General features: G+C 45.7%; 3 protein-coding genes across 3 annotated transcripts; all 3 read left to right on the top strand.

The window, feature by feature from the left end:
- Positions 1–594: 594 nt before the first annotated feature.
- LOC308511068 (T-cell leukemia/lymphoma protein 1A-like) lies at positions 595–933 on the top strand (the record flags this gene model as incomplete). The annotated part of the gene is made up of 1 exon (XM_081081079.1): positions 595–933. The coding sequence occupies one exon, from the start codon at positions 595–597 to the stop codon at positions 931–933; it is 339 nt and encodes a 112-aa protein (XP_080937205.1).
- Positions 934–9,606: 8,673 nt separating this feature from the next.
- LOC308511069 (protein p13 MTCP-1-like) lies at positions 9,607–9,945 on the top strand (the record flags this gene model as incomplete). The annotated part of the gene is made up of 1 exon (XM_081081080.1): positions 9,607–9,945. The coding sequence occupies one exon, from the start codon at positions 9,607–9,609 to the stop codon at positions 9,943–9,945; it is 339 nt and encodes a 112-aa protein (XP_080937206.1).
- An 8,120-nt stretch (positions 9,946–18,065) lies between these two features.
- LOC308511070 (protein p13 MTCP-1-like) lies at positions 18,066–18,404 on the top strand (the record flags this gene model as incomplete). The annotated part of the gene is made up of 1 exon (XM_081081081.1): positions 18,066–18,404. One exon carries the CDS (start codon positions 18,066–18,068, stop codon positions 18,402–18,404), a length of 339 nt encoding a protein of 112 aa, XP_080937207.1.
- Between the last annotated feature and the right edge of the window lie 5,242 nt (positions 18,405–23,646).

Consider the following 23,646-nt stretch of genomic DNA (forward strand, 5'->3'; position numbering starts at 1 on the left):
GAAAGAATAGCTACGGCACAGTAAAGTAGAGCACTGAGTCAATGCATTAAAGTAGGCCTAAGCCATCAGTTGGACAAACCGTAAGGGATCCTAGACTGTGAGAGTACATAGGGCTGGCTGAGGGACACTCCTGAGTGAATAAATTTTGTGCACTGAGACTCTAGTAATATTATAATAACTGTGTATGGTGTCGTATGGGTATGAGATTAATTGCATGGTTTCTTAGTCCATTATATAATGTCTAATCATTGGGGTGTACCCCCGAAATGAACCTAACGTTCTATGTAAACTGTCATTTAAAAAATGTTTTAAAATTCCATAGGACCAAGTTACCTTCATAGAATCATGTTTTACATTCAGTACATTCAGTACACTTTGTTCTAGAAGAAAGATCTAAAGCTGAAAAAGAAAGAAAAGTTGAGATTTATAAATTTGAACCAAAGGCTACCACAAACACAACGGTAAAAATGATAAAGATAAAAGCCGAGGTAAAATGCATTTGGAGACCCCATCCCCTGTCTTTCGATACTAGGACAGAAGTAGTGGCAGGCCCTGAGAAGGTGTGGCTGTTGCTCCTTGGACCACGGAGGGGTCATGACCAAGCTCCCGTCGGTGGTGCACCTCACCTCGCACCCCATGTACCTGAGTATCCGTGGGCAATCGGTGTATGAGGACGAGCACCATCGCACATGGCTGCATCTCGTCATGGACTCAGGAGGTGTCCTCCAAGTACGGTTGTGGCAGGACGACATCCCCAGTTTGTATATCGCACTCACCGCCAACCCGCAGACCTCGAGCAGCATGCCTTGGATGTGGACGCTCCACCTTGGCAACCAGTACCGGGACTCCATGGGCCGGTTCTGGCGCATCGTGCACCACGTCAAGGAGGATGACACGGAGGAATTGATCCTTGAGCTGATGGACGACTCATAGGACACATGATGGGGTCCCTGGCTCTTCTCAACCTGAGCCCCAGTCCTACTGGCTTGCCGGTGGGAAGTGTATAGTTCTGTTCACCTTTTTACTAAGCACTGTTGTTGTATCTGCCACCCCCTGGGTGCGAGGGCAAATTGATGTCTCTCTCTCTCTCTCTGTCTCTCTCTGTCTCTCTCTCTCTCTCTCTCTCTCTCTCTCTCTCTCTCTCTCTCGGTCTTTCTTCTTCTTCTTCTTTTTCTTCTTCTTCTTCTTCTTCTTCTTCTTCTTCTTCTTCTTCTTCTTCTTCTTCTTCATCTTCTTCTTCTTGTCCTCATTTCTTTCTCTCACTCTGTGTCTCTTTGTCTCTCTGTCTCTCTCTGTCTCTCTCCCTCTCTCTCAGATCAATAAAAGCATTTTGAGCCAAGCTAGTTTTTCTCAGTGGTTGAGAGACGACCTATGAACCCGGAGCTCACAGTTTGATTCCTGGTCAGGGCACAGAGAATAATTAACCAATGAGTCCTAGCTTGTTTGGCTCAGTGAATACAGGATTGGACTCTGGACTCTGGAAGGTCACAGGTTAGATTCTGGTCAAGGGTACATGCTAAGGTTTTGGCCTCGATCCCCAGTAGGAGGCGTGCAGGAAGCACCCAATGTATGATTCTCACTCATCGTTGATGTTTCTTGCTCCTTTCCTGTATGAAATCAATCCTATATAATAAAAGCCTAATATGCTAAGTGTCCAGTCGACTGTTCATCTGTTCAACCAATCAAAGCATAATATGCAAATAATATACTAAGGTTGCTCAACTGCTCACTGTGACATGAATTGACCACCAGTGACGAGACATTGAGACTGGTAGGTCAGCTTGCTGCTGGGGTCTGGCGGATCGGGACAGAGTGAGACTGGCTGGACATGCTCTGGACCCTTCTATGATCCAGCCCCTTCTGGCCAACCTCGCACATCCCCCCCCCCCGGCGCCCATCATGCACCTGTGGGGTCCCTTGGCCCGGTGTGTGCTCTCTCGTGATTTGCGACCCCTCGGGGGATGTCAGAGAGGTGGTTTTGCCTGGGTCCCCGCAGGCCAGGCCTAGGCAGGGCACTTGTGCACGAATTCCTGTACTGGGCCTCTAGTGAAAATATATTAAACAGAGAGAGACAAAGAAAAGGCCTTAAGCCTGAAAATATTAGCCCAGCTCCGGTAGACAAGGCTTGAAGACATCACTGGAAAGTTTTCGTTTCAATGACCAGCATTCTCGTTGTTTGATCTCCTGAGGATTGTCAACCAATACTATTCTCTCCAAAAAAGAAACGAAAGTTTGGGGGATTACGGGTGTTTTATGCTGATCATCTCTTTCCTTTGAGAAATTACTAGGGATGCCAGGGCTCGTCTCCTGAAGGCTTGAGCTGGCTCTGTGTATGGCTTTAGCATCTAGCTCTGGATGCATTTGGATTTTTAGTTGTGTTTAGCAGTAAAGAGCACTAAACAAAGCCAAGCGATCATAAAATTCATCTAGCCTCGCACCAGAGAGAGGTGGCTAGAGAGGGAGATGGAGGGATCCCCAGAAATCAATTTCAGGGCATCCATGGTTGCATTAAAGAGATGACTGACTGCTGATTAAATTCTCCTCTTGCAGGAAAGTGATTGCAAATGCATATTGAGACCTTTAAGGCTGAGGATTGGGGAGCATGAGGGATGGGTTTCTAAGGTGTGTTTCTCATGTTCAAATACTGCACATCGGACCAAGCCGGCATGGCTAAGAGGTTGATCATCGACCTATAAACAGGAGGTCATGGTTCGATTCCCGGTCAAGGGCACATGGCCAGGTTGCCGTCCAATTGCCAGTAGGGGGCCGTGGGGGAGGCGGCCCATTCGTGATTCTCTCTCATCATGGATGTTTCATTCCCTATCTCTTTCCCTTCCTCTCTGAGTCAATAAAATAATTTCAAACATATTAGCAAGAACAGGTAAGACAAAGATGGATGGGAGGAGGAGGAGGAAGGATTGGGGAAGGAGTCTGATCTGAGGGAGGAATTTGAACTTTGTGGATAGAAGTGAGTTTAGCAGCAAAACCATACAGCTCTTGCCAAGAGAATGTCTGAGGTTTGGGGAAGGGAGAGATCATTCTATATGTGATGTTATGAGACCTCAGTAATCCTACTTGCTGTTTCACCAGTCTCTTTGCCTACTGTTTTCCCGATCAGGTATCCCAGGTATCTGTCTGTCTCTGAATATTTTGGTCTTGCCTCTCTCAACAGCACCTGAGAAGCAAGACCGCTGTTAAAAAGCCCACCTAGACGCTAAGGTTAGCTTTTCTCTGCCAGCTCTTAAAGGTAAAGCATATTATTTTCATATTACTTGCACGTGGTGGGTTGCTCTATCGTTTGTGAGTTCCCTCTGAGATGATCAGAAAGAAGGTGGTGTAGTCAGGACAAAAAGAAATGTTGAACCAACTGCAAAGTTTTAATTAAGAAATAAAGAAAAGAAAAGAAATAAAAAGAAAAGAAAAGAAATAAAAAGGAAAGAAAAGAAATGAAGATAAAAGAGCCTGGCTGGCATGGCTCAGTTGTTTATGTTAAACCTAGGAACCAGAGGTGTCGATTCGATTTGCAGTCATGGCACATGCCCAGGTTACAGTCTTGATTCCCAGTAGGGGGCATGCAGGAGGCAACCCATCCGTAATTCTCCGTCATCATTGATCTTTCTCTTTCTGTCCCTCTCCCTTCCTCTCTGAAATCAGTAAAACTATATGAAAAAAATGAAAGAATAGTCATGGCACAGTAAAGTAGAGCATTGAGTCAATCAATATAATAAATGGCTAATATGCAAATCTACCAAAGAGCAGAATGACTGGTCTCTATTGCACGTACTGACCACTGGGGGCAGATGCCCATGGCAGGAGCTGTCCACTGGTGGTCAGTGCACTCCCACAGGGGGAGCACCGCTCAGCCAAAGTCAGGCTCACAGCTGCCGAGCACAGGGGGTTAGTTGGAGCCTCCAAGGAAGCACTAAAGCAGGCCTAAGTTGGCAGTTGGACATCCCTCTAGGGGTCCCGGACTGGGAGAGGGTGAAGGACCCTCAGGCTGAGGGAATCCCCTGATTGCATAAATTTTATGCACTGAGCCTCTAGTAATGTTATAATAACTGTGTATAGTGTCAGATGGATATGAAATTAATTGCACGATTTATTAGTCCATTATATAATGTCTAATCATTGGGGTGTACCCCTGAGGAGAACCTAAGGTTCTTTGTTAACTGTCATTTAAAAAATGGTTTTAAAATTCCATAGGACCATGTTACATTCATAGAGACATATTTTCTATTAAGTACGTTTTGTACAGTTTGTTCTAGGAGAGAGATCTAAAGCTAAAAAGAAAGAAAAATTGAGATTTATAAATATGCAAAATAAACTAAAGGCATCCACAAACACAACTGTAAAAATCATAAAGATAAAAGCCGAGGTAAAATGCGTTTGGAGACACCAATCCCTGTCTTTCGATGCCAGGACCAAAGTAGCCAGAGGCTCTGAGAAGGTGTGGCTGTTGCTCCTTGGACCACGGAGGGGTCATGGCTGAGCTCCCATCGATCATCCGGCACCTCACCTCGCACCCCATCTGCCTGAGGATCCGTGGGCAATAGGTGTATGAGGACGAGAACCAGCACACATGGCTGCATCTCGTCATGGACCTAGAAGGTGAACTGCAAGTCCGGTTGTGGCAGAACGACATCCCTAGTGGGTATATCGCACTCAGCACCAGCCCGCTGACCTCGAGCACCATGCCTTCGATGTGGACGCTCCACGTTGGCAGCCAGTACCTGGACTCCATGGGCCGGTTCTGGAGCATCGTGCACCATGTCAAGGTGGATGACCTGGAGGAAATGGTCCTTGAGCTGATGGATGACTCGTAGGACATCTGCTGGGGTCCGTGGGACGTGTATAGTTCTGTTCACCTTTTTAATAAGCTCTGGTGTTCTATCTGCCACCTCCTGCCTGTGAGGGCACATTGATGTCTCTCTCTCTCTCTCTCTCTCTCTCTCTCTCTCTCTCTCTCTCTCTTCTTGTTCTTCTTTTCCTTCTCCTTCTCCTTCTCCTCCTCCTCCTCCTCCTCCTCCTCCTCCTCCTCCTCCTCCTCCTCCTTTCTCCCTCTCTCTCTTCTGTCTCCTTGTCTCTCTGTCTCTCTCCCTCTCTCTTAAATCAATAAAAGCATTTTGAGCCAAGCTGGTGTTTCTCAGTGGTTGAGGAATGACCTATGAACCTGGAGGTCACAGTTCGATTCCTGGTGAGGTCACAGACAAGAATTAACCAATGAGCCCTAGCTTGTTTGGTTCTGTGGATAGGAGGTTGGACGGTGGACTCTGGAAAGTCCCAGGTTCGGTTCTGGTAAAGGGCACGTGCTCTGGTTGTGGACTCGATCCCCAGTAGGGGGCGTGCAGGAGGCACCCGATATATGATTCTCTCTCATCATTGATGTATCTCACTCCCTTCCTGTATGAAATCAATCCTATATAATAAAAGTCTAATATGCTAAGTGTCCAGTCGACCAGTCCTCTGTTCAACCAATCAAAGCATAATATGAAAATGAAATACTAAGTTTGCTCAACTGGTCACTATGACATGCATTGACCACCAGGGACAAGACATTCGGACTGGTAGGTCAGCTTCTGCTGGGTTCCGGCTGTTCGGGACTAGTGAGATGGGCTTGAAATGCCCTGGAGTCCTCCCATGGTCCCTCTCCAGCTGGCCAACCTCCCGTGTCCCTCCCAGATGTAATGGTGCACCAGTGTCGTCCCTTGGCCTGACCTGTGGCCTCTCGTAATCTGGGACCCCTCGGGGGATGTCAGAGAGCCAGTTTCGGCTGAACCCCACAGGCCAGGCCGAGGCACCACACTGGTGCACGAATTCGTGCACCGTGTCTCTAGTAAAAATATATTAAACAGAGAAAGACAAAGAAAAAGACCTTAAGAATGAAAATATTAGCCCACCCCAGGTAGACAAGGCTCCAAGATATCACTGGAAATAGTTTTCATTTCAATGAGCAGCGCTCTCATAGTTTGATCTCCTGAGGTTCGTCAACCGATACTACCCTCTCCAAAAAAAGAACGAATTTTTGGTGGATTAGGGGTGTTTTATGCTGATCATCTCTTTCCTTTGAGGAATTACGAGGGATGCCAGGGCTGGTCTCCTGAAGTCTCGAAACGACCCTCTGTGTGGCTTTAGAGCCTAGCTCTGGGTGCATTTGGGTTTTTTAATTGTGTTTAGCACTAAACAGCCCCAAACAAAGCCAAGTGATCATAAAATTCATCTTGCATTGCACCAGAAAGAGGCGGCTGGAGAGGGAGCTGGAGGGAGAAACAGAAGTCAATTTCAGGACATCCATGTTTGCATTAAAGAGATCACTGACAGCTGATTAACTTATACTATTGGAGGCCCTAACCAGTTTGGCTCAGTGGACAGAGCGTCGGCCTGCAGACTGAATGGTCCCAGGTTCGATTCCAGTCAAGGGCATGTGCCTTGGGTGTGGGCTTATCCACAGTAAGGGGTGTGCAGGAGGCAGCTGATCGATGTTTCTCTCTCATCGATGTTTCTAACTCTCTCTCCCTCTCCCTTCCTTTCTTTAAAAAATCAATAGAATATATTTTTTAAAAAAATAAATTCTGCTCTTGCAAGAAAGTGTTGGCAAATGCACATTGAGACCTTTAAGGCTGAAGACTGGGGAGCGTGAGGGATCTGTTTCTAAGGTGTGTTTCTCAAATTCAAAATATTGCACTTCGGGCTCAGCCAGCTTGGTTCAGTGGCTGAGTGTCGACCTATCAACCAGGAGGTCACAGTTCGATTCCTGGTCATGGTTCCATGCCCCGGATGCGGGCTCAATCCCCAGAGCGGAGTGTGTGGGAGGCGGCTGATCCGTGATTCTCTCTCATCATGGATGGTGCTCTCCCTCTCGCTATTCCTTCCTCTCTGAGTCAATAAAAACATTTAAAAAATTATGAAGCATGTGTTGCATTCAAATAAAATGCCCATTGTTCTAAAATAGTTTATTATTTTTTTTGTTTTAAAACACCAGATGTCATTTAAAGACGACCTAGCACCCGAGCTGGTTTGGCTCAGGGGATAGAGGGCCCGCCTTTGTAAAAAATATATATTTTTATTGATTTCAGAGAGGAAGGGAGAGGAAGAGAGTTAAAAACATCCATGATGAGAGAATCATGGTTTGGCTGCCTCCTGCAAGTCCCTCACTAAGGATCAAGCCCACAACCTGGGGATGTGACCTTGACTGGGAATCAAACCTGGGACCCTTCAGTTCACAGGACGACACTCTATCCACTGAGCTAAAGCAGCTAGGGCCTATTTGACTTTTTCAAAGGGTGGAAACGCCTTGAAGAAGAACGAAGTATCTCAGCATTCATGTCACAGTAATTACATGAATTCACATAATTCATGGGAATTACAACTCACCTACCCATTCTTTCCACATTGTTCCTGTAAATGCAGACTCTGACTAATAATGAAGCTTGTAGATAAACAGCCTGTTTGTATAAGAATCCTAGGAACTAATTTTAAAAGACATGAACTCTGACCTTCCCAGTTCTTTGAGATTTCCTGACCTTCAACCTTAGAACCAGGAGGACGAAATCTAGGATGACGCACACTGGACCGACACGTGACCACTTGCAAGATCCTTATCATATTGGACTGTGCCTGTGGTCACATAGAGAACTTTTCAAGCCCCGCCTCCTGACTACATTGTTCTGTTTTGCCTCTCTCTCCTTATAAAAGCCTCTGCTTACACTGAGATTTGCAGATGGGTTTGGGGACAAGCTTCCCCTATCTTCTCAGGTTGCCAGCACCTGAATAAACCTCTTTACTCCCACACCACCATCTGGCTCCAGGGACTGGTTTCTGGGGTGTGAGTCAGGGGAACCTTGTTTTTTCTGGACACATTCCTGGACACATGGACTTCTGGGAATATGTGTATCATGGTCATGTTTTTTTCTTCTGCAGGTGACAGGTGGAAGCAGAGACCAGTCACAGAGGAAAGGAGCAAAGAACGGTGTTTTGCCTTCAGAGCAAGAAGAACAGGTAAGAAAAAGATGGATGGGAGAAGGAGGAGGAAGGATTGGGGATGGAGTCTGATCTTAGGGAGGAATTTGGCTTTGTGGACTGCAGTTAGTTTAGCAACAAAACCATACAGCTCTTGCCAAGAGCATGGCTGAGGTTTGGGGAAGGGAGCGATCATTCTATAAGTGATGTTATGAGACCTCGGGAATCCTACTTGCTGTTTCACCTCTCACATTGCTTTGTGTTTGCATGATCAGCTATCCCAGGTATCTGTCTTTCTCTGAATATTTTGGTGTTGCCTCTCTTACCAGTACTTGAGAAGCAAGACAGCTGTTAAGAAGCCCACCTGGACGCAGACGTTAGCTTTGTTCCTCTGCCAGCTGTTAAATGTGAAGCGTATTATTTCCATATTATTTGCATGGGGTGGTTTGTTCTATGGTTTGTGAGTTGCCTCTTAGATGATCAGAAAGAAGGTGGTGTAGTCAGGACAAAAAGCAATCTTGAACCAACTACAAAGTTTTAATGAAGAAAAAAAGAAAAGGAAAGGAAAAGAAAGAATAGGAAAGGAAAGGAAAGGAAAGGAAAGGAAAGGAAAGGAAAGGAAAGGAAAGGAAAGAGCCTGGATGGAATGGCTCAGTTTTTTAGCTTAAACCAAGGACGTGGAGATGTGGATTTGATTCCCAGTCATGGCACATGCCCGGGTTACAGTCTTGATCCCCAGTAGGGGGCATGCAGGAGGCACCCAATCTGTGATTCCCTGTCATCATTGATCTTTCTTTCTCTCCCTCTCCCTTTCTCTCTGAAATCAGTAAAACTATATGTAAAAGACCAAAGAATAATCATGGCACAGTGAAGTAGAGCATTGAGTCTACGCAATCATATATAATAAAAAGCCTATATGCAAATTGACCAAACAGCGGAATGACTGGTCGCTATGACATGCACTGACGACCGGGGGCAGATGCTCATGAGAAGAGCTGTCCACTGGTGGTCGGTGCACTCCCACAGAGGGAGCACCATTCATCCAAAAGCCAGGCTCACAGGTGCCGAGCACAGAGTGGTGGTGGGAGCCTCCATGGCAGCACTATAGCGGGCCTAAACTGTCAGCTGTACATCCCTCAAGGGGTCCTGGACTGGGAGAGGCTGAAGGGTTGACTAAGCGACCCCCCTGAGTGCATAAATTTTGTGCACTGAGACTCTAGTACCATACTCTGTATGGTGTCAGATGGGTATGGGATTAATTCCATGATTTCTTCGTTCATTATATAATGTCTAATCATTGGGGTGTACCCCTGAAATGAACCTAAGATGGTATGTTAATTGTCATTTAAAAAATGTTTTTAAAATTCCATAGGACCATGTTACCTTCATAGAGTCATATTTTTCCTTAAGTATGTTTTGTAGAGGTTGTTCGAGAAGAGAGATCTAAAACTGAAAAGAAAGATAAGTTGAGATTTATAAATTTGCAAAATAAACCAAAGGCAACCACAAACACAACCATAAAAACCATAAAGATAGAAGCTGAGATAAAATGTGTTTGGAGACCCCATCCCCTGTCTTTGGATACCAGGACCGAAGTAGCGAGAGGCTCTGAGAAGCTGTGGCTGTTGCTCTGTGGACTACGGAGGGGTCATGGCCGAGCTCCCATCAATCGTGCACCTCATCTCGCACCCCATGTACCTGAGTATTCGTGGGACCTCGGTTTATGAGGACGAGAACCAGCGCACATGGTTGCATATCTTAACGGACACAGAAGGTCACCTTCAAGTACACTTGTGCCAGGTCGACTACCCCAGTGAGCCTAACCGACTCCCCACCAGCCCCCTGACCTCGAACAACATGCCTTTGTGGTGGACGATCCACCTTCACAACAGGTACCTGGACTCCGTGGACCGATTCTGGCGCATTGTGCACCACATCAAGGAGGATGACGTGGAGGAAATGATCCTTGAGCTGATGGAAGACTCTTAGGACATGTGATGGGGTCCCTGGCTCTTGTCAACCTGAGCCCCAGTCTTGCTGACCCGCTGGAGGGACGTGTATAGTTCTGTTCACCTTTTTAATAAGCTCTATTGTTCTACCTGCCACCCCCTATGTGTGAGGGTACATTGATATCTCTCTCTCTCTCTCTTTCTCTCTCTCTCTCTTTCTTGTTCTTATTGTTGTTCTTGTTCTTCTTCTTTTCTTCTTCTTCTTCTATTTTTCTTCTTCTACTTTCTCTCACTCTCTCTATCTCTTGTCTCTCTGTCTCTCTCCCAATCTCTCAAATCAATAAAACCATTTTGAGCCAAGCTGGGGTTTGTCACTGGTTGAGGGACAAACTATGAACCTGGAGATCGCGGTTGGTTCCTGGTCAGGGCACAGACAAGAATTAACCAATGAGCCCTAGCTTGTTTGGCTCAGTGGATAGAGGGTTGGACTGTGGACTCTGGAAGGTCCCAGGTTCGATTCTGGTCTTGGGCATATACTCAGGTTGTGCGCTCCATCCCTAGTAGGCGGTGTTGAGGAGGCACCCGATGTATGATTCTCACTCATCATTGATGTTTCTCGCTCCCTTCCTGTATGAAATCAATCCTATATAATAAAAGCCCAATATGCTAAGTGTCCAGTCAACGGGTCATCTGTTCAACCAATCAAACCATAATATGCACTAGGGTTGCTCAACTGCTCGCTATGACAGGCACTGACCATCAGGGACAACACATTCAGACTGATAGGTCTGCTTGCTGCTGGGGTCTGGCTCATCGTGACTGAGTGAGACATGCTGGACACACCCTGGAGCCCTTCCATGGTCCCTCCCCAGCTGGCAAACCTTCCGTGTCCCTCACCAGACCGAATTGGGCAACAGGAGGGTGCCTTGGCCTGGCCTGTGCCCTCTCATAATCTGGGACCCCTCGGGGGATGTCAGAGAGACAGTTTTGACTGATTCCCGCAGGCCAGGCTCAATCACCACACTGGTGCACGAATTCCCCCAAACATTTGTTCTTTTTTTGGAGAGGGTAGTATCAGTGGTCGAACCTCAGGAGATCAAACAATGAGAACGCTGGTCATTGAAATGAAAACTATTTCCAGTGATGTCTTCAAGCCTTGTCTACCGGGGCTGGGCTAATATTTTCAGCCTTAAGGACTTTTTTCTTTTTTTTCCCCTGTTTAATATATTTTTATTAGAGGCCCAGGTTTCCGGCCCGATCGCCAGTAGGGGGAGTATGGGAGGCGGCCTATCTGGGATTCTCTTTAATGCAACCTTGGATGTCCTGAAATTGATTTCCTGGATCCCTCCCGCTCCCCCTCCAGCCTCCTCTCATTGGTGGGATGATAGATGAATTTTATGATTGCGGGGCTTTGTTTGGGGCTGCTTAGTGTTAAACACAATTGAAAACCCAAATGCACACAGAGGTAGACACTAAAACCATGATTCTCTCTCATCATGGATGTTTCTCTCCCTCTCGATTTCCCATTATGTCTGAATCAATAAAATCTTTTTAAAAAATATTAGCAATTGTTGCATTCAGATGGCATGCACATTATTTTGAAATAGTTTATTATTTTTTTGGTTTAACATACCAGGTGTGTAGTCATTTAAAGACTAACCTCGCACCCGTGCTCCTTTGGCTCAGTGGATAGAGCCTCGGCCTGCGGACGTAAGGGTCCCGGGTTCGATTCCAGTCAAGGGCATATTTTCGGGTTGTGGGCTCCACCCCTGTGGGGGGCGTGCAGGAGGCAGCCGGTCCATGATTCTCTCTCATCATCACTGATGCTTCTATCTCTCTCTCCCTTCCTCTCTAAAATCAATACAAAAATATATATTTTTTAATAAAAGAGCCTACGCCTCAAAATCTGTCATGTGTCGCACTGCACACACTCTGTCTCGTGTCCCCTTTGGGCTCGATTGCTTCAAGGGCAGTATGAGGGTGACATTTGAATTATGGGTTCTTTTTCTCCACTTTTTTAATTTCTTGTTTATTTGCTTCTCCTAAATGCAAACAGGCAGAGGTCTGACATTTCCTTAGGGCCCCGTTCATCTTTCCATGCTAATTGGGGAAGAGTATGCCTCAGTCCAGGTCATTGAGCTGGGTGTTGTTTTTTATTTTATTTTTCCTTCAGAAAGGAATGGAGAGGGAGAGACTTACAAACATTCATGATGAGAGAAACATAGATCTGCTTCCTCCGGTAAGTCCCTTACTGGGGATTGAGCCCACAACATGGGCATGTAACCTTGCCTAGGAATCAAACCCCGGGACCCTTCAGTTCTCAGGCCGACAGTCTATCCACTGAGCCAACCTGGCTAGGCCCAATTTGACATTTAAAGGGTGGAAATGCCTTGAAGAAGAACGAGGCATCTCAGCATTCATGTCACAGTGGGAATTACAACTCACCTCACCATTCTTTATACATTGTTCCTGTAAATGCAGACTCTGACTAATGATGAAGCTTGTAGGTAAACAGCATGTTTGTATAAGAATCCTAGGAACGAATTTTACAAGACCTTCCCAGTTCTTTGAGATTTGCTGACCTTCAACCTTAGAACCAGGAGGACAAAGTCTTGGATGACGCACACTGCAGTCACCTGACAACTTGCAACATCCTTATCAGATTGGAATGTGCCTGTCGACATGGAGAGAACTTCTCAAGCCTTGCCCCCTGAACTCTTTGCTCTGTTTGGCCTCTCTTTACTGAGCTCTAAAAGTTAAAAGAAAGAAAAGTTGAGATTTATAAATTTGCAAAATAAACCAAAGGCAACCACAAACAGAACCATGAAAACCATAAAGATAAAAGCCGAGGTAAAATGCGTTTGGAGACCCCATCCCTTGTCTTTCGATGCCAGGACTGAAGTAGAGAGAGGCTCAGAGAAGCTGTGGCTGTTGCTCTTTGGACCACGGAGGGGTCATGGCCGAGCTCCCATCGAAGGTGCAACTCACCTCGCACCCCATCTGCCTGAGGATCCGTGGGCCCTTGTTGTATGAGGACAAGAACCAGCGCACATGGCTGCATCTCGTTATGGACACAGGAGGTGTCCTGCAAGTACAGTTGAGCCAGGAAGATATCCCCAGTGGGCATATCGCACTCACCACCAGCTCGCTGACCTCGAGCCCCATGCCTTTGCTGTAGAAGCTCCATCTTGACAGCCAGTACCTGGACTGCCTGTGCCGGTTCTGGCGCATGGTGCACCATGTAAAGGAGAATGGCGTGGAGGAAATGATCCTTGAGTTGAGGGAAGACTCGAAAGACACGTGATAGGGTCCCTGGCACTTGTCAACCTGAGCCCAAGTCCTTCGGGCCCGCTGGTGGGACATGTATAGATCTGTTCAGCTTTTTAATATGCTCTGTTGTTCTAATTGCCACCCCCTAGGTGCAAGGGCACATTGATCTCTCTCTCTCTCTCTCTCTCTCTCTCTCTCTCTCTCGCTCTCTCTCTCTCTCTCTCTCTCTGTTTTTTCTTGTTCTTGTTCTTCCTGTTCTTGTTCTTCCTGTTGTTTTCATTGTTGTTGTTGTTGTTGTTGTTGTTGTTCTTCTTCTTCTTCTTCTTCTTCTTCTTCTTCTTCTTCTTCTTCTTCTTCTTCCTTCTTCTTCTTCTCTTTTCTCTCTCTCTCATTCCCTGTCTCTTTGTCTCTCTATCTCTCTCTGTCTCTCTCCCTCTCTCTCATATCAATAAAAGCATTTTCAGCCAAGCTGGTGTTTCTAAGTGGTTTAGGGATGACCAAAGAAACCAGAGGTCATGGTTCGATGCCTGGTCAGGGCATTCACAAGAATTAACCAATGAGCCCTAGCTTGTTTGGCTCATTGGATAGAGGGCTGGACTGTGGACTCTGAAAGTCAAGGGCACACGCTCTGGTTGTGGGCTCGATCCAAGTAGGGGGCGTGCAGGAGGCAACCGATGTATGATTCTTTCTCATCACTGATGTTTCTCTCTCCCTTCCTGTATGAAATCAATCCTATATAATAAAAGCCTCTTTTTCTAAGTGTCCAGTTGACCGGTGATCTGTTCAATCAATCAAAGCATAATATGCAAATGATGTACCAAGGTTGCTCAACTGCTCACTATGTCATGCATTGACCACCCGGGACAAGACATTCAGACTGGGAGGTCAGCTCACTGCTGGGATCTCGCTGATTGGGACTGAGTGAGACATGCTGAACACTCCCTGGAGGCCTCCCATGGTTCCTCCCCAGCTGGTCAACCTCCCGTGTCCCTCAGCAGACCTAATGGTGCACTGGTGGGGTGCCTTGGCCTGGCCTCTGCCCTCTCATAAACTGGGAACCTTCGGGGGATGTCAGAGAGGTGGTTTCGGCCCAATCGCCTCTGGCCAAGTCGAGGCACCACACTGGTGCACAAATTCGTGCATTTGGCCTCTAGTAAAAATATATTAAACAGAGAAAGACAAAGAAAAAGATCTTAAGCCTGAAAATATTAGCCCGGCCCCAGTAGACAAGGCTCAAAGACATCACTGGAAATAGTTTTCATTTCAATGACCAGCGTTCTCATTGGTTGATGTCCTGAGGATCGTCAACCGATACTACCCTCTAGAAAAAAATAAAGAATGTTTGGGGGATTACGGGTGTTTTATGCTGATCATCTTTTTCCTTTGAGTAATTACAAGGGATGCAAGGGCTCATCTCCTGAATGCTCGAACCGGCACTCTGTGTTGCTTTAGAAACTAGCTATGTGTGCATTTGGGTTTTTAATTGTGTTTAGCACTTAACAGCCCCAAACAAAGGCCAGCGATCATAAAATTCATCTAGCATCGCACCAGAGAGGGGTGGTTGGAGATGAAGCTGGAGGGATCCACAGAAATCAATTTCAGGGCATCCATGGTTGCATTAAAGAGATCACTGACTGCTGATTAAATTCTCCTCTTGCTGGAAAGTGTTTGCAAATGCAAATTGAGACCTTTAAGGCTGAGGATTGGGGAGCATGTGGGATGGGTTTCTAAGGTGTGTTTCTCATATTCAAAATTTTACACATCGGGCCAGGCTGGCGGGGCTCAGAGGTTGATCATTGACCAATCAACCAAGAGGACATGGTCTGATTCCGGGTCAAGGGCACATGCCCAGGTTGCGATCCCATCGCCATTAGGGGGCGTGGGGGAGATGGCCGATCCGTGATTCTCTCTCATAATGGATGTTTCTCTCTCTCCCTCTCTCTTTCCCTTCCTCTCTGAGTCAGTAAAATCTTTTAAAAAATATTAGCAATCATTGCATTTAGATGACATGCACATTGTATTAAAATAGTTTATTATTTTTTTGGTTTAACATACCAGGTGGATACTCATTAAAGCGGACATAGGGCCTGAACTGGTTTGGCTCAGTAGATAGAGCATCTGCCTTTTTTTTTCAGGTATATTTTTATTGATTTCAGAGAGGAAGGGAGAGGGAGAGAGTTAGAAACATCCATGATGAAACAATCATGGATCGACCGTCTCCTGCAAGTCCCTCACTGGGGATCAAACCCACAACTTGGGCATGTGCCCTTGACCGGGAATCAAACCCAGGACCCTTCAGTTCGATGTCTGACACCATGTACACTGAGCCAAAATGGCTAGGGCCTATTTGACGTTTTCAAAGGGTGGAAACAACTTGCAGAAAAGCAAAGCATCTCAGCATTCATGTCACAGTAATTCATGGGAATTAGAAGTCACCTCACCATTCTTTCCACATTGTTGCTAAAAATGCAGACTCTGACTAATAATGAAGCTTGTAGGTAACGAGCATGTTTGTATAAGAATCCTAGGAACTAATTTTAGAAGATATGAACTCTGACCTTCCCAGTTCTGGGAGATTTGATGACCTTCAACCTTAGAACCAAGAGGACAAAGTCTAGGATGACGCACACTGGACCGACACTTGACCACTTGCATCATCCTTATTGGATTTGACTGTCCTGTGGGCATGTAAAGAACTTCTCAAGCCCCGTCCCATAACCTCTTTGGTCTGTTTGGACTCTCTCTCCTTATAAAAGCTTCTGCCTACACAGAGATGTGCAGATGGGTTTTGGGACGAGCTTCGCCCATCTTCTCAAGTTGCTGGCTCCTGAATAAACCTCTTTCTTTCCTCAACACCACCTGTATTACGGGACTGGTTTCTGGGGTGTGAGTCAGGTGTACCTTGTTTTTCTGGACACATTCCTGGTACATGGACTCCCTGGAACACATGTATCATGGCCATTTTCTTTCTTCTGCTGGTGACAGGGGGAAGTAGAGACTTGTCACAAAGGAAAGGAGTGAAGAACGGTGCATTGCCTTCAGAGAGAAAAGAACAGGCGAGAAAAAGACTGATGGGAGGTGGGGGAGGAAGGATTGGGGATGGAGTCTGATCTGAGGGAGGAATTTGGACTTTGTGGACTGAAGTGAGTTTAGCAGCAAAACCATACAGCTATTGCCAAGAGCATGACTGAGGTTTGGGAAGGAAGGGATCATTCTATAAGTGATGTTACGAGACCTCAGGAATCCTACTTGCTGTTTCACCTGTCACTTTGCTTCCTGATTTCCTGATCAGCTATCCCAGGTATCTGTCTGTCCCTGAATATTTTGGTCTTGCCTCTCTCATCAGTACTTGAGAAGCAAGACCGCTGTTAAGAAGACCACCTGGACACAGACGTTAGCTTTTTTCCACTGCCAGTTGTTAAAGGTAAAGCATATTATTTGCATATTATTTTCATGGGGTGGCTTGTTCTATGGTTTGTGAGTACCCTCTGAAATGATCAGAAAGAAAGTGGTGTTGACAGGACAAAAAAAATGTTGAAACAACTACAAAGTTTTAATTAAGAAAAGGAGAACAGAGGTGAAAAGAAATGGAATTGAAAGAAAAGAAAAGGAAAGAAAAGAAAAGAAAAGAAAAGAAAAGAAAAGAAAAGAAAAGAAAAGAAAAGACCCCAGCTGGCATGGCTCATTTGTTTAGCATAAACCTAGGAACCAGGAAATGTCGATCAATTCCCAGTCATGGCACATGCCCAGTTTACAATCTTGATCCCCAGTAGGGGGCATGCAGGAGGCAACCAATCAGTGATTCTCTGTTATCATTGATATTTCTTTCTCTCCCTCTCCCTTTCTCTCTGAAATCAGGAAAACTATATAAAAAAAGAAAGAATAGTCATGGCACAGTAAAGTAGAGCATTGAGTCAATCCTATATAATTAAAGGCTAATATGCAAATTGACAAAACGGCAGAACGACTGGACGCTATGACACGCACTGAACACCGGTGGCAGATACTCATGGCAGGAGCTGTCCAACGATGGTCAGTGCACTCCCACAGGGGGAGCGCAGCTCAGCCAAAAGCCAGGCTCACAGCTGCCGAGCACAGGGGTTGGTGGGAGCCTCAATGGCAGCACTAAAGCGGGCCTAAGCCGTAAGTTGGACATCCCTCAAGGGGTCCCCGAGTGGGAGAGGCCACTTGGTTGGCTGAGGTACCCCACAGAGTGCACAGATTTTTGCACACTGAGCCTCTTGTAATATTATAACTGTGTGTGAAGTCAGATGTGTATGAGATTAACTGCATGATTTCTTAGACCATTATATAATGTCTAATCCAGCCGTGGACAAACTGCAGCCCGTGGGCTGGATCCGGCCCTTTTGAAATGAATAAAACTAAAAAAAAACAATGACCATACCTTTTTATGTAATGATGTTTACTTTGAATTTATATTAGTTCACACAAACACTCCATCCATGCTTTTGTTCTGGCACTCCGGTCCAGTTTAAAAACCCATTGTGGCCCTCGAGTCAAAAAGTTTACCCACCCCTGGTCTAATCATTGGAGAGTACCCCTGAAATGAACCTAATGTTCTATGTCAACTATCATTGAAAAAATGGTTTTAAAATTTTATAGGACCATGTTACCTTCACAGAGTCATATTTTACATTAAGTACGTTCAATAAAGTTTGTTCTAGAAGAAAGATCTAAAGCTAAAAATGAAAGAAAAGTTGAGATTTATAAATTTGCAAAAGAAACCAAACACAACCGTAAAAACCATAAAGATAAAAGGTGAGGTAAAATGCGGTTGGAGACACCCTCTCCTGTTTTTCGATACCAGAACCGAAGTAGCGAGAGGCTCTGAGAAGCTGTGGCTGTTGCTCTGTGGACCACGGAGGGGTCATGGCCGAGCTCCCATTGATCTTGCAACTCACCTCCCACCCCATCTACCTGAGTATTCGTGGGCCCTCGGTTTATGAGGACCAGAACCAGCGCACATGGCTGCATCACGTCATAGACACAGAAGGTCACCTTCTAGTACAGTTGTGCCAGGTCGACTACCCCAGTGAGCATAACAGACTCCCCACCAGCCCTCTGACTTCGAGCACCATGCCTTCCTACTGGACGATCCACCTTCACAGCATGTACCTGGACTCCATGGACCGATTCTGGCGCATCGTGCTCCATGTGATGAAGGATGACAAGGAGGAAATGATCCTTGAGCTGATGGACGACTCTTAGGACATGTGATGGGGTCCCTGACTCTTGTCAACCTGAGCCCCAGTCTTGCTTCCCCGCTGGTGGAACGTGTATAGTTCTGTTCACCTTTTAAATAAGCTCTGTTATTCTATCTGTCACCCACTGAGTCTGGGAGCACATTGATATCTCTCTCTCTCTCTCTCTCTCTCTCTCTCTCTCTCTCTCTCTTAATTCTTGTTCTTGTTGTTCTCCTTGTTGTTGTTGTTCTTCTTCTTCTTCTCCTCCTCCTCCTACTTCTCCTCGTCCTCCTCCTCCACCTCCTCGTTCTCCTCCTCCTCCTCCTCCTTCTTTCTCTCTCTCTCTGTCTCTTTGTATCTCTGTCTCACTCTGTCTCTCTCCCTCTCTCTCAAATCAATAAAAGCATTTTGAGCCAAGCTGGTGTTTCTCAGTGGTTGTGGGACGACCTATGAACTCGGAGGTCACAGTCCGATTCCTCGTCAGGGCACAGACAACAATTAAACAATGAGCCCTAGCTTGTTTGGCTTAGTGAAGAGTGGGTTGGACTGTGGAATCTGGAAGGTCCCAGGTTCGATTCTGGTCAAGGGCACATGCTCTGGTTGTGGGCATGCAGGAGGCACCCGATGTATTGTTCTCTCTCATCATTTATGTTTCTTTCTCCCTTCCTGTATGAAATAAATCTTATATAATAAAAGCCTAATATGCTAAGTGTCCAGTAAACTGGTCATCTATTCAACCAATCAAAGTATATTATGCAAATGATATACTAAGTTTGCTGAACTGCTCACTATGACAATCATTGAACACCAGGGACAAGACTTTCAGACTGGTTCATCAGCTTCCTCCTGGGGCCGGGCTGATCGGGACTGACGGGCTGGACACACCCTGGAGCTCTTCCATGGTCCCTCCCTAGCTGCCCAACCTCCCATGTCCCGCACCAGACCTAATGGTGCACCAGTGGGGTCATTTGGCCTGGCCTGTGGCCTCTCATAATCTGGGACCCCTCGGGGGATGTCATAGAGCCGGTTTCAGCCGATCCCCGCAGGTCAGGCTGAGGCACCACACTGGTGCATGAATTCGTGCACCGGGCCTATAGTGAAAATATATTAAACAGAGAAAGACAAAGAAAAAGGCCTTAAGCTTGAAAATATTAGCCCAGACCCGGTAGGCAAGGTTCGAAGACATCACTGGAAATAATTTTCATTTCAATGACCAGCGTTCTCATTATTTGATCTCCTGAGGTTCTTCAATCCATACTACCCTCTCCAAAAACAGAACGAATGTTTTTGGGATTACCGGTGTTTTATGCTGATCATTTCTTTCCTTTGGGAAATTATGAGGGATGCCAGGTATCGACTCCTAAAGGCTCGAGCCGGCTCTGTGTATGGCTTTAAAATCTAGCTCTGGATGCATTTGGGTTTTTAGTTGTGTTTAGCACTAAACAGCCCCAAACAAAGACCAGTGATCATAAAATTCATCTAGCACCACACCAGAGAGAGGCGGCTGGAGAGCGAGCTGGAGGGAGCCCCAGAAGTCAATTTCAGGACATCCATGGTTGCATTAAAGAGATCAGGGACTGCTGATTAAATTCTCCTCTTGCAGGAAGGTGTTTGCAAATGCACATTGAGCTCTTTAAAGCTTAGGACTGGGTTACGTGAAGGTCGTGTATACCAGTTGCTTTTCTCATATTCAAAATATTGCACTTCCAGCCCAGCTGGCGTGGCTCAGTGGTTGAGCATGGACCTATCAACCAGGACGTCATGGTTCGATTCCTGGTCAAGGGCACAAGCCCAAGTTGCGGGCTCAATCTGAGTAGGGGGCGTGTGGGAGGCGGCTGATCCTTGTTTCTCTCTCATTATGGATGTTTCTCTCTTTCCATCCCTCTCCCTTTCACTCTTAGTCAATAAAATCATTTTAAAAAATATTCACAATTCTTATAATTCAGATTACATGCACATTGCTTTAAAATAGTTTATTATTTTTTTTTTTGGTTTAACATACTAGGGCGGTAGTCATTTAAAGATGACATAGGGCCTGAGCTGGTTTGGCTCAGTGGATGGAGCATCAGCCTGTAGACAGAAGGGTCCCAGGTTCGATTCCAGTCAAGGGCACATGCCTGGGTTGTGGGCTCGATACCGAGGGGGGGCTTGCAAGAGGTAGCCAGTCCATGATTCTCACTCATCATACTGATGTTTCTATCTCCCTCTCCCTTCCTCTCTAAAATAAATAATGAAAAAATATATTTCTTTATAAAAGAGCCCACACATTGAGATCTGTCATATGTCTCAATGCAGACACTCAGACTCGTGACCACTTTGGGCTCGATTCCTTCGAGAGCAGTATGAGGGTAACATTTGTATTATGTTTTTTTTCTCCCATATTTTATTTTATTTTTTTATTTTATTTTATTTTATTGTTTTATTTTTTCACCTAAAAGCCAACAGGCAGATGTCTGACATTTCCTTAGAACCCCATTCATCTTTCCTTCCTAATTGGGAAGAGTTTGCCTCAGTCCAGGTCATTGAGCTGGAAGTTGTTTATTATTTTATTTTATTTTTTCAGAGAAGAAAGGAGAGGGAGAGAGTTAGAAACATCCATGATGAGAGAATCATGGATCAGCTGCCTCCTGCACATCCCTCCCTGGGGTTCAAGCCCACAACATGGGGATGTCACCTTGAATGGGAATCAAAACCGGGACACTTCAGTTAAAGTCTGACACTCTATCCACTGAGCCAAACCGGCCAGGGACAATTTGATTTCTTCAAAGGGTGGAAACGCCTTGAAGAAAACAAAGCCACTCAGAATTCATGTCACATTAATCACATGAATTCATGTAATTCATGGGAATTACAACTCACCTCACGATTCTTTCCACATTGTTCGTGTAAATTCAGACTCTGACTAATAATGAAGCTTGTAGATAAACAACATGTTGTATAAGAATCCTAGGAACTGTTTTTAGAAGATATAAACTCTGACCTTCCCTGTTCTGGGAGATTTGATGTCCTTCAACCTTAAAACAAGGACGACAAAGAGTAGGATGATGCACACTGGACCGTCACCTGACCACTTGCAAGATCCTTATCAGATTGGATTGTGCCTGTGGGCACGTAGAGAATTTCTCAAGCCCCGCCCCCTGACCTCTTTGCTCTGTTTGGCCTCTCCATCCTTATAAAAGCCTCTGCTTGCACTGAGATGTGCAGATGAGTTTTGGGACGAGCTTCCCCCATCTTCTCAGGTTGCTGGCACCTGAATAAACCTCTCCTTCCTCACCACCACATTTCTCACAGGACTGGTTTCTGGGGTGTGAGTCAGGGGAACCTTGTTTTTTCTGGACACATTCCTGATACATGGACTCCTTGGAAAAGGTGTATCATGGCCATTTTCTTTCTTCTGCAGGTGACAGGGCAAAGCAGAGTCTTCTCAGAGGAAAAGAGAGAAGAACGGTGGATTGCCTTCACAGCAAGAAGAACAAGTAAGAAAAAGATGTATGGGAGGAGGAGGAGGAGGAACTGGAAGGATTGGAGATGGAGTCTGAACTGAGGGAGCAATTTGGACTTTGTGGACTGAAGTGAGTTTAGCAGCAAAACCATACAGCTCTTGCCAAGAGCATGGCTGAGGTTTGGGGAAGTGAGAGATCATTCTATATGTGAGGCTATGGGACCTCAGGAATCATCCTTTCTGTTTCACCTGTCTCTTTGCTTCCTGTATGCCTGATCAGCTATTCCAGGTATCTGTCTGTCCATGAATATTTTCGTCTTGCCTCTCTCACCAGCACTTGAGAAACAAGACCGCTGTTGATAAGCCCACCTGGATGCAGACGTAAGCTTTGTTCCTCTGCCAGCTGTTAAATGTAGAGCATATTATTTGCATATTACTAGCATGGGTGGGTTGTTCTATGGTTTGTGAGTTCCTTCTGAGATGATCAGTAAGAAGGTGGTGGTGTCAGCACAAAAAGAAAAGTAGATCCAACAACAAAGTTTTAATTAAGAAGAGAAAAAAAGACAAGAAAACTAAGAGCCAGGTCAGCATGGATTAGGTGTTTAGCTTCAACCGAGGAACCAGGAGATCTCAGTTTGATTCCCTTTCCAGGCACATGCCCGGGTTACAGACTTGATCCCCAGTAGGAGGTGTGCAGGAGGCAACCCATCCGTGATTCTCTGTCATCATTGATCATTTTTCTCTTTCTCTCCCTCTCCCTTCCTCTCGGAAATCAGTAAAACTATATGAAAAAAAATGAAAGAATAGTCATGGCACAGTAAAGTAGGTCATTGAATCAATGCAATCCTATATAATAAAAGGCTAATATGCAAATTGACCAAATGTCAGAACAGCTGGTTGCTTTGACACACACTGAGCATTGGGGGCAGATGCTATGTCAGGAGCTCTCCACTGGTGGTCAGTGCACTCCCACAGGAGGAGCACCGCTCAGCCAAAGCAGGACTCACAGTTGCCGAGCACAGGGGTTGGTGGGAGCCTACACAGCAGCACTCAAGCGGGCCTAAGTTGTCAGTTGGACATCCTTCAAGGAGTTCCGGACTGGGAGACCAGACTCAGGGACCCCCCACAAGTGCATGAATTTTGTGCACTGAGTCTCTACTAATATTTTACTCTGTATGGTGTCAGATGCGCATGAGATTAATTGCATTGTTTCTTAGTCCATTATATAATGTGAAATAATTGGGGTGTAACTCTGAAATGAACCTAAGGTTGTATGTCAACTCATATAAAAAGTGTTTTTTTTTTTTTTAAATATATTTTATTGATTTTTCACAGAGAGGAAGGGAGAGAGATAGAGAGTTAGAAACATCGATGAGAGAGAAACATCGATCAGCTGCCTCCTGCACATCTCCCACTGGGGATGTGCCCGCAACCCAGGTACATGCCCTTGACCGGAATCGAACCTGGGACCCTTCAGTCCGCAGGCCGACGCTCTATCCACTGAGCCAAACCGGTTTCGGCTAAAAAGTGTTTTAAATAATCTATTGGACTGTGTTACCTTCACGGAGTCAAATTTTACTTCACGTACGTTTTGTACAGTTTATTCTAGCAGAGAGATCTAAACCTCAAAAGAAACAAGAGTTGAGATTTATAAGTTTGCAAAATAAACCAAAGGCAACTACAAACACAACCACAAAAACCATAAAGATAAAAGCTGAGGTAAAATGCGTTTCGAGACCCCATCCCCTGTCTTTCGATACCAGGACCGAAGTAGTGAGAGGGTCTGAGAAGCTGTGTCAGTTGTTCCTTGGACCACGGAGAGGTC

The sequence above is a fragment of the Myotis nattereri genome (genome assembly GCF_964212035.1).
Source record: "Myotis nattereri genome assembly, chromosome: X".
Taxonomy (NCBI): Eukaryota; Metazoa; Chordata; class Mammalia; order Chiroptera; family Vespertilionidae; genus Myotis; species Myotis nattereri.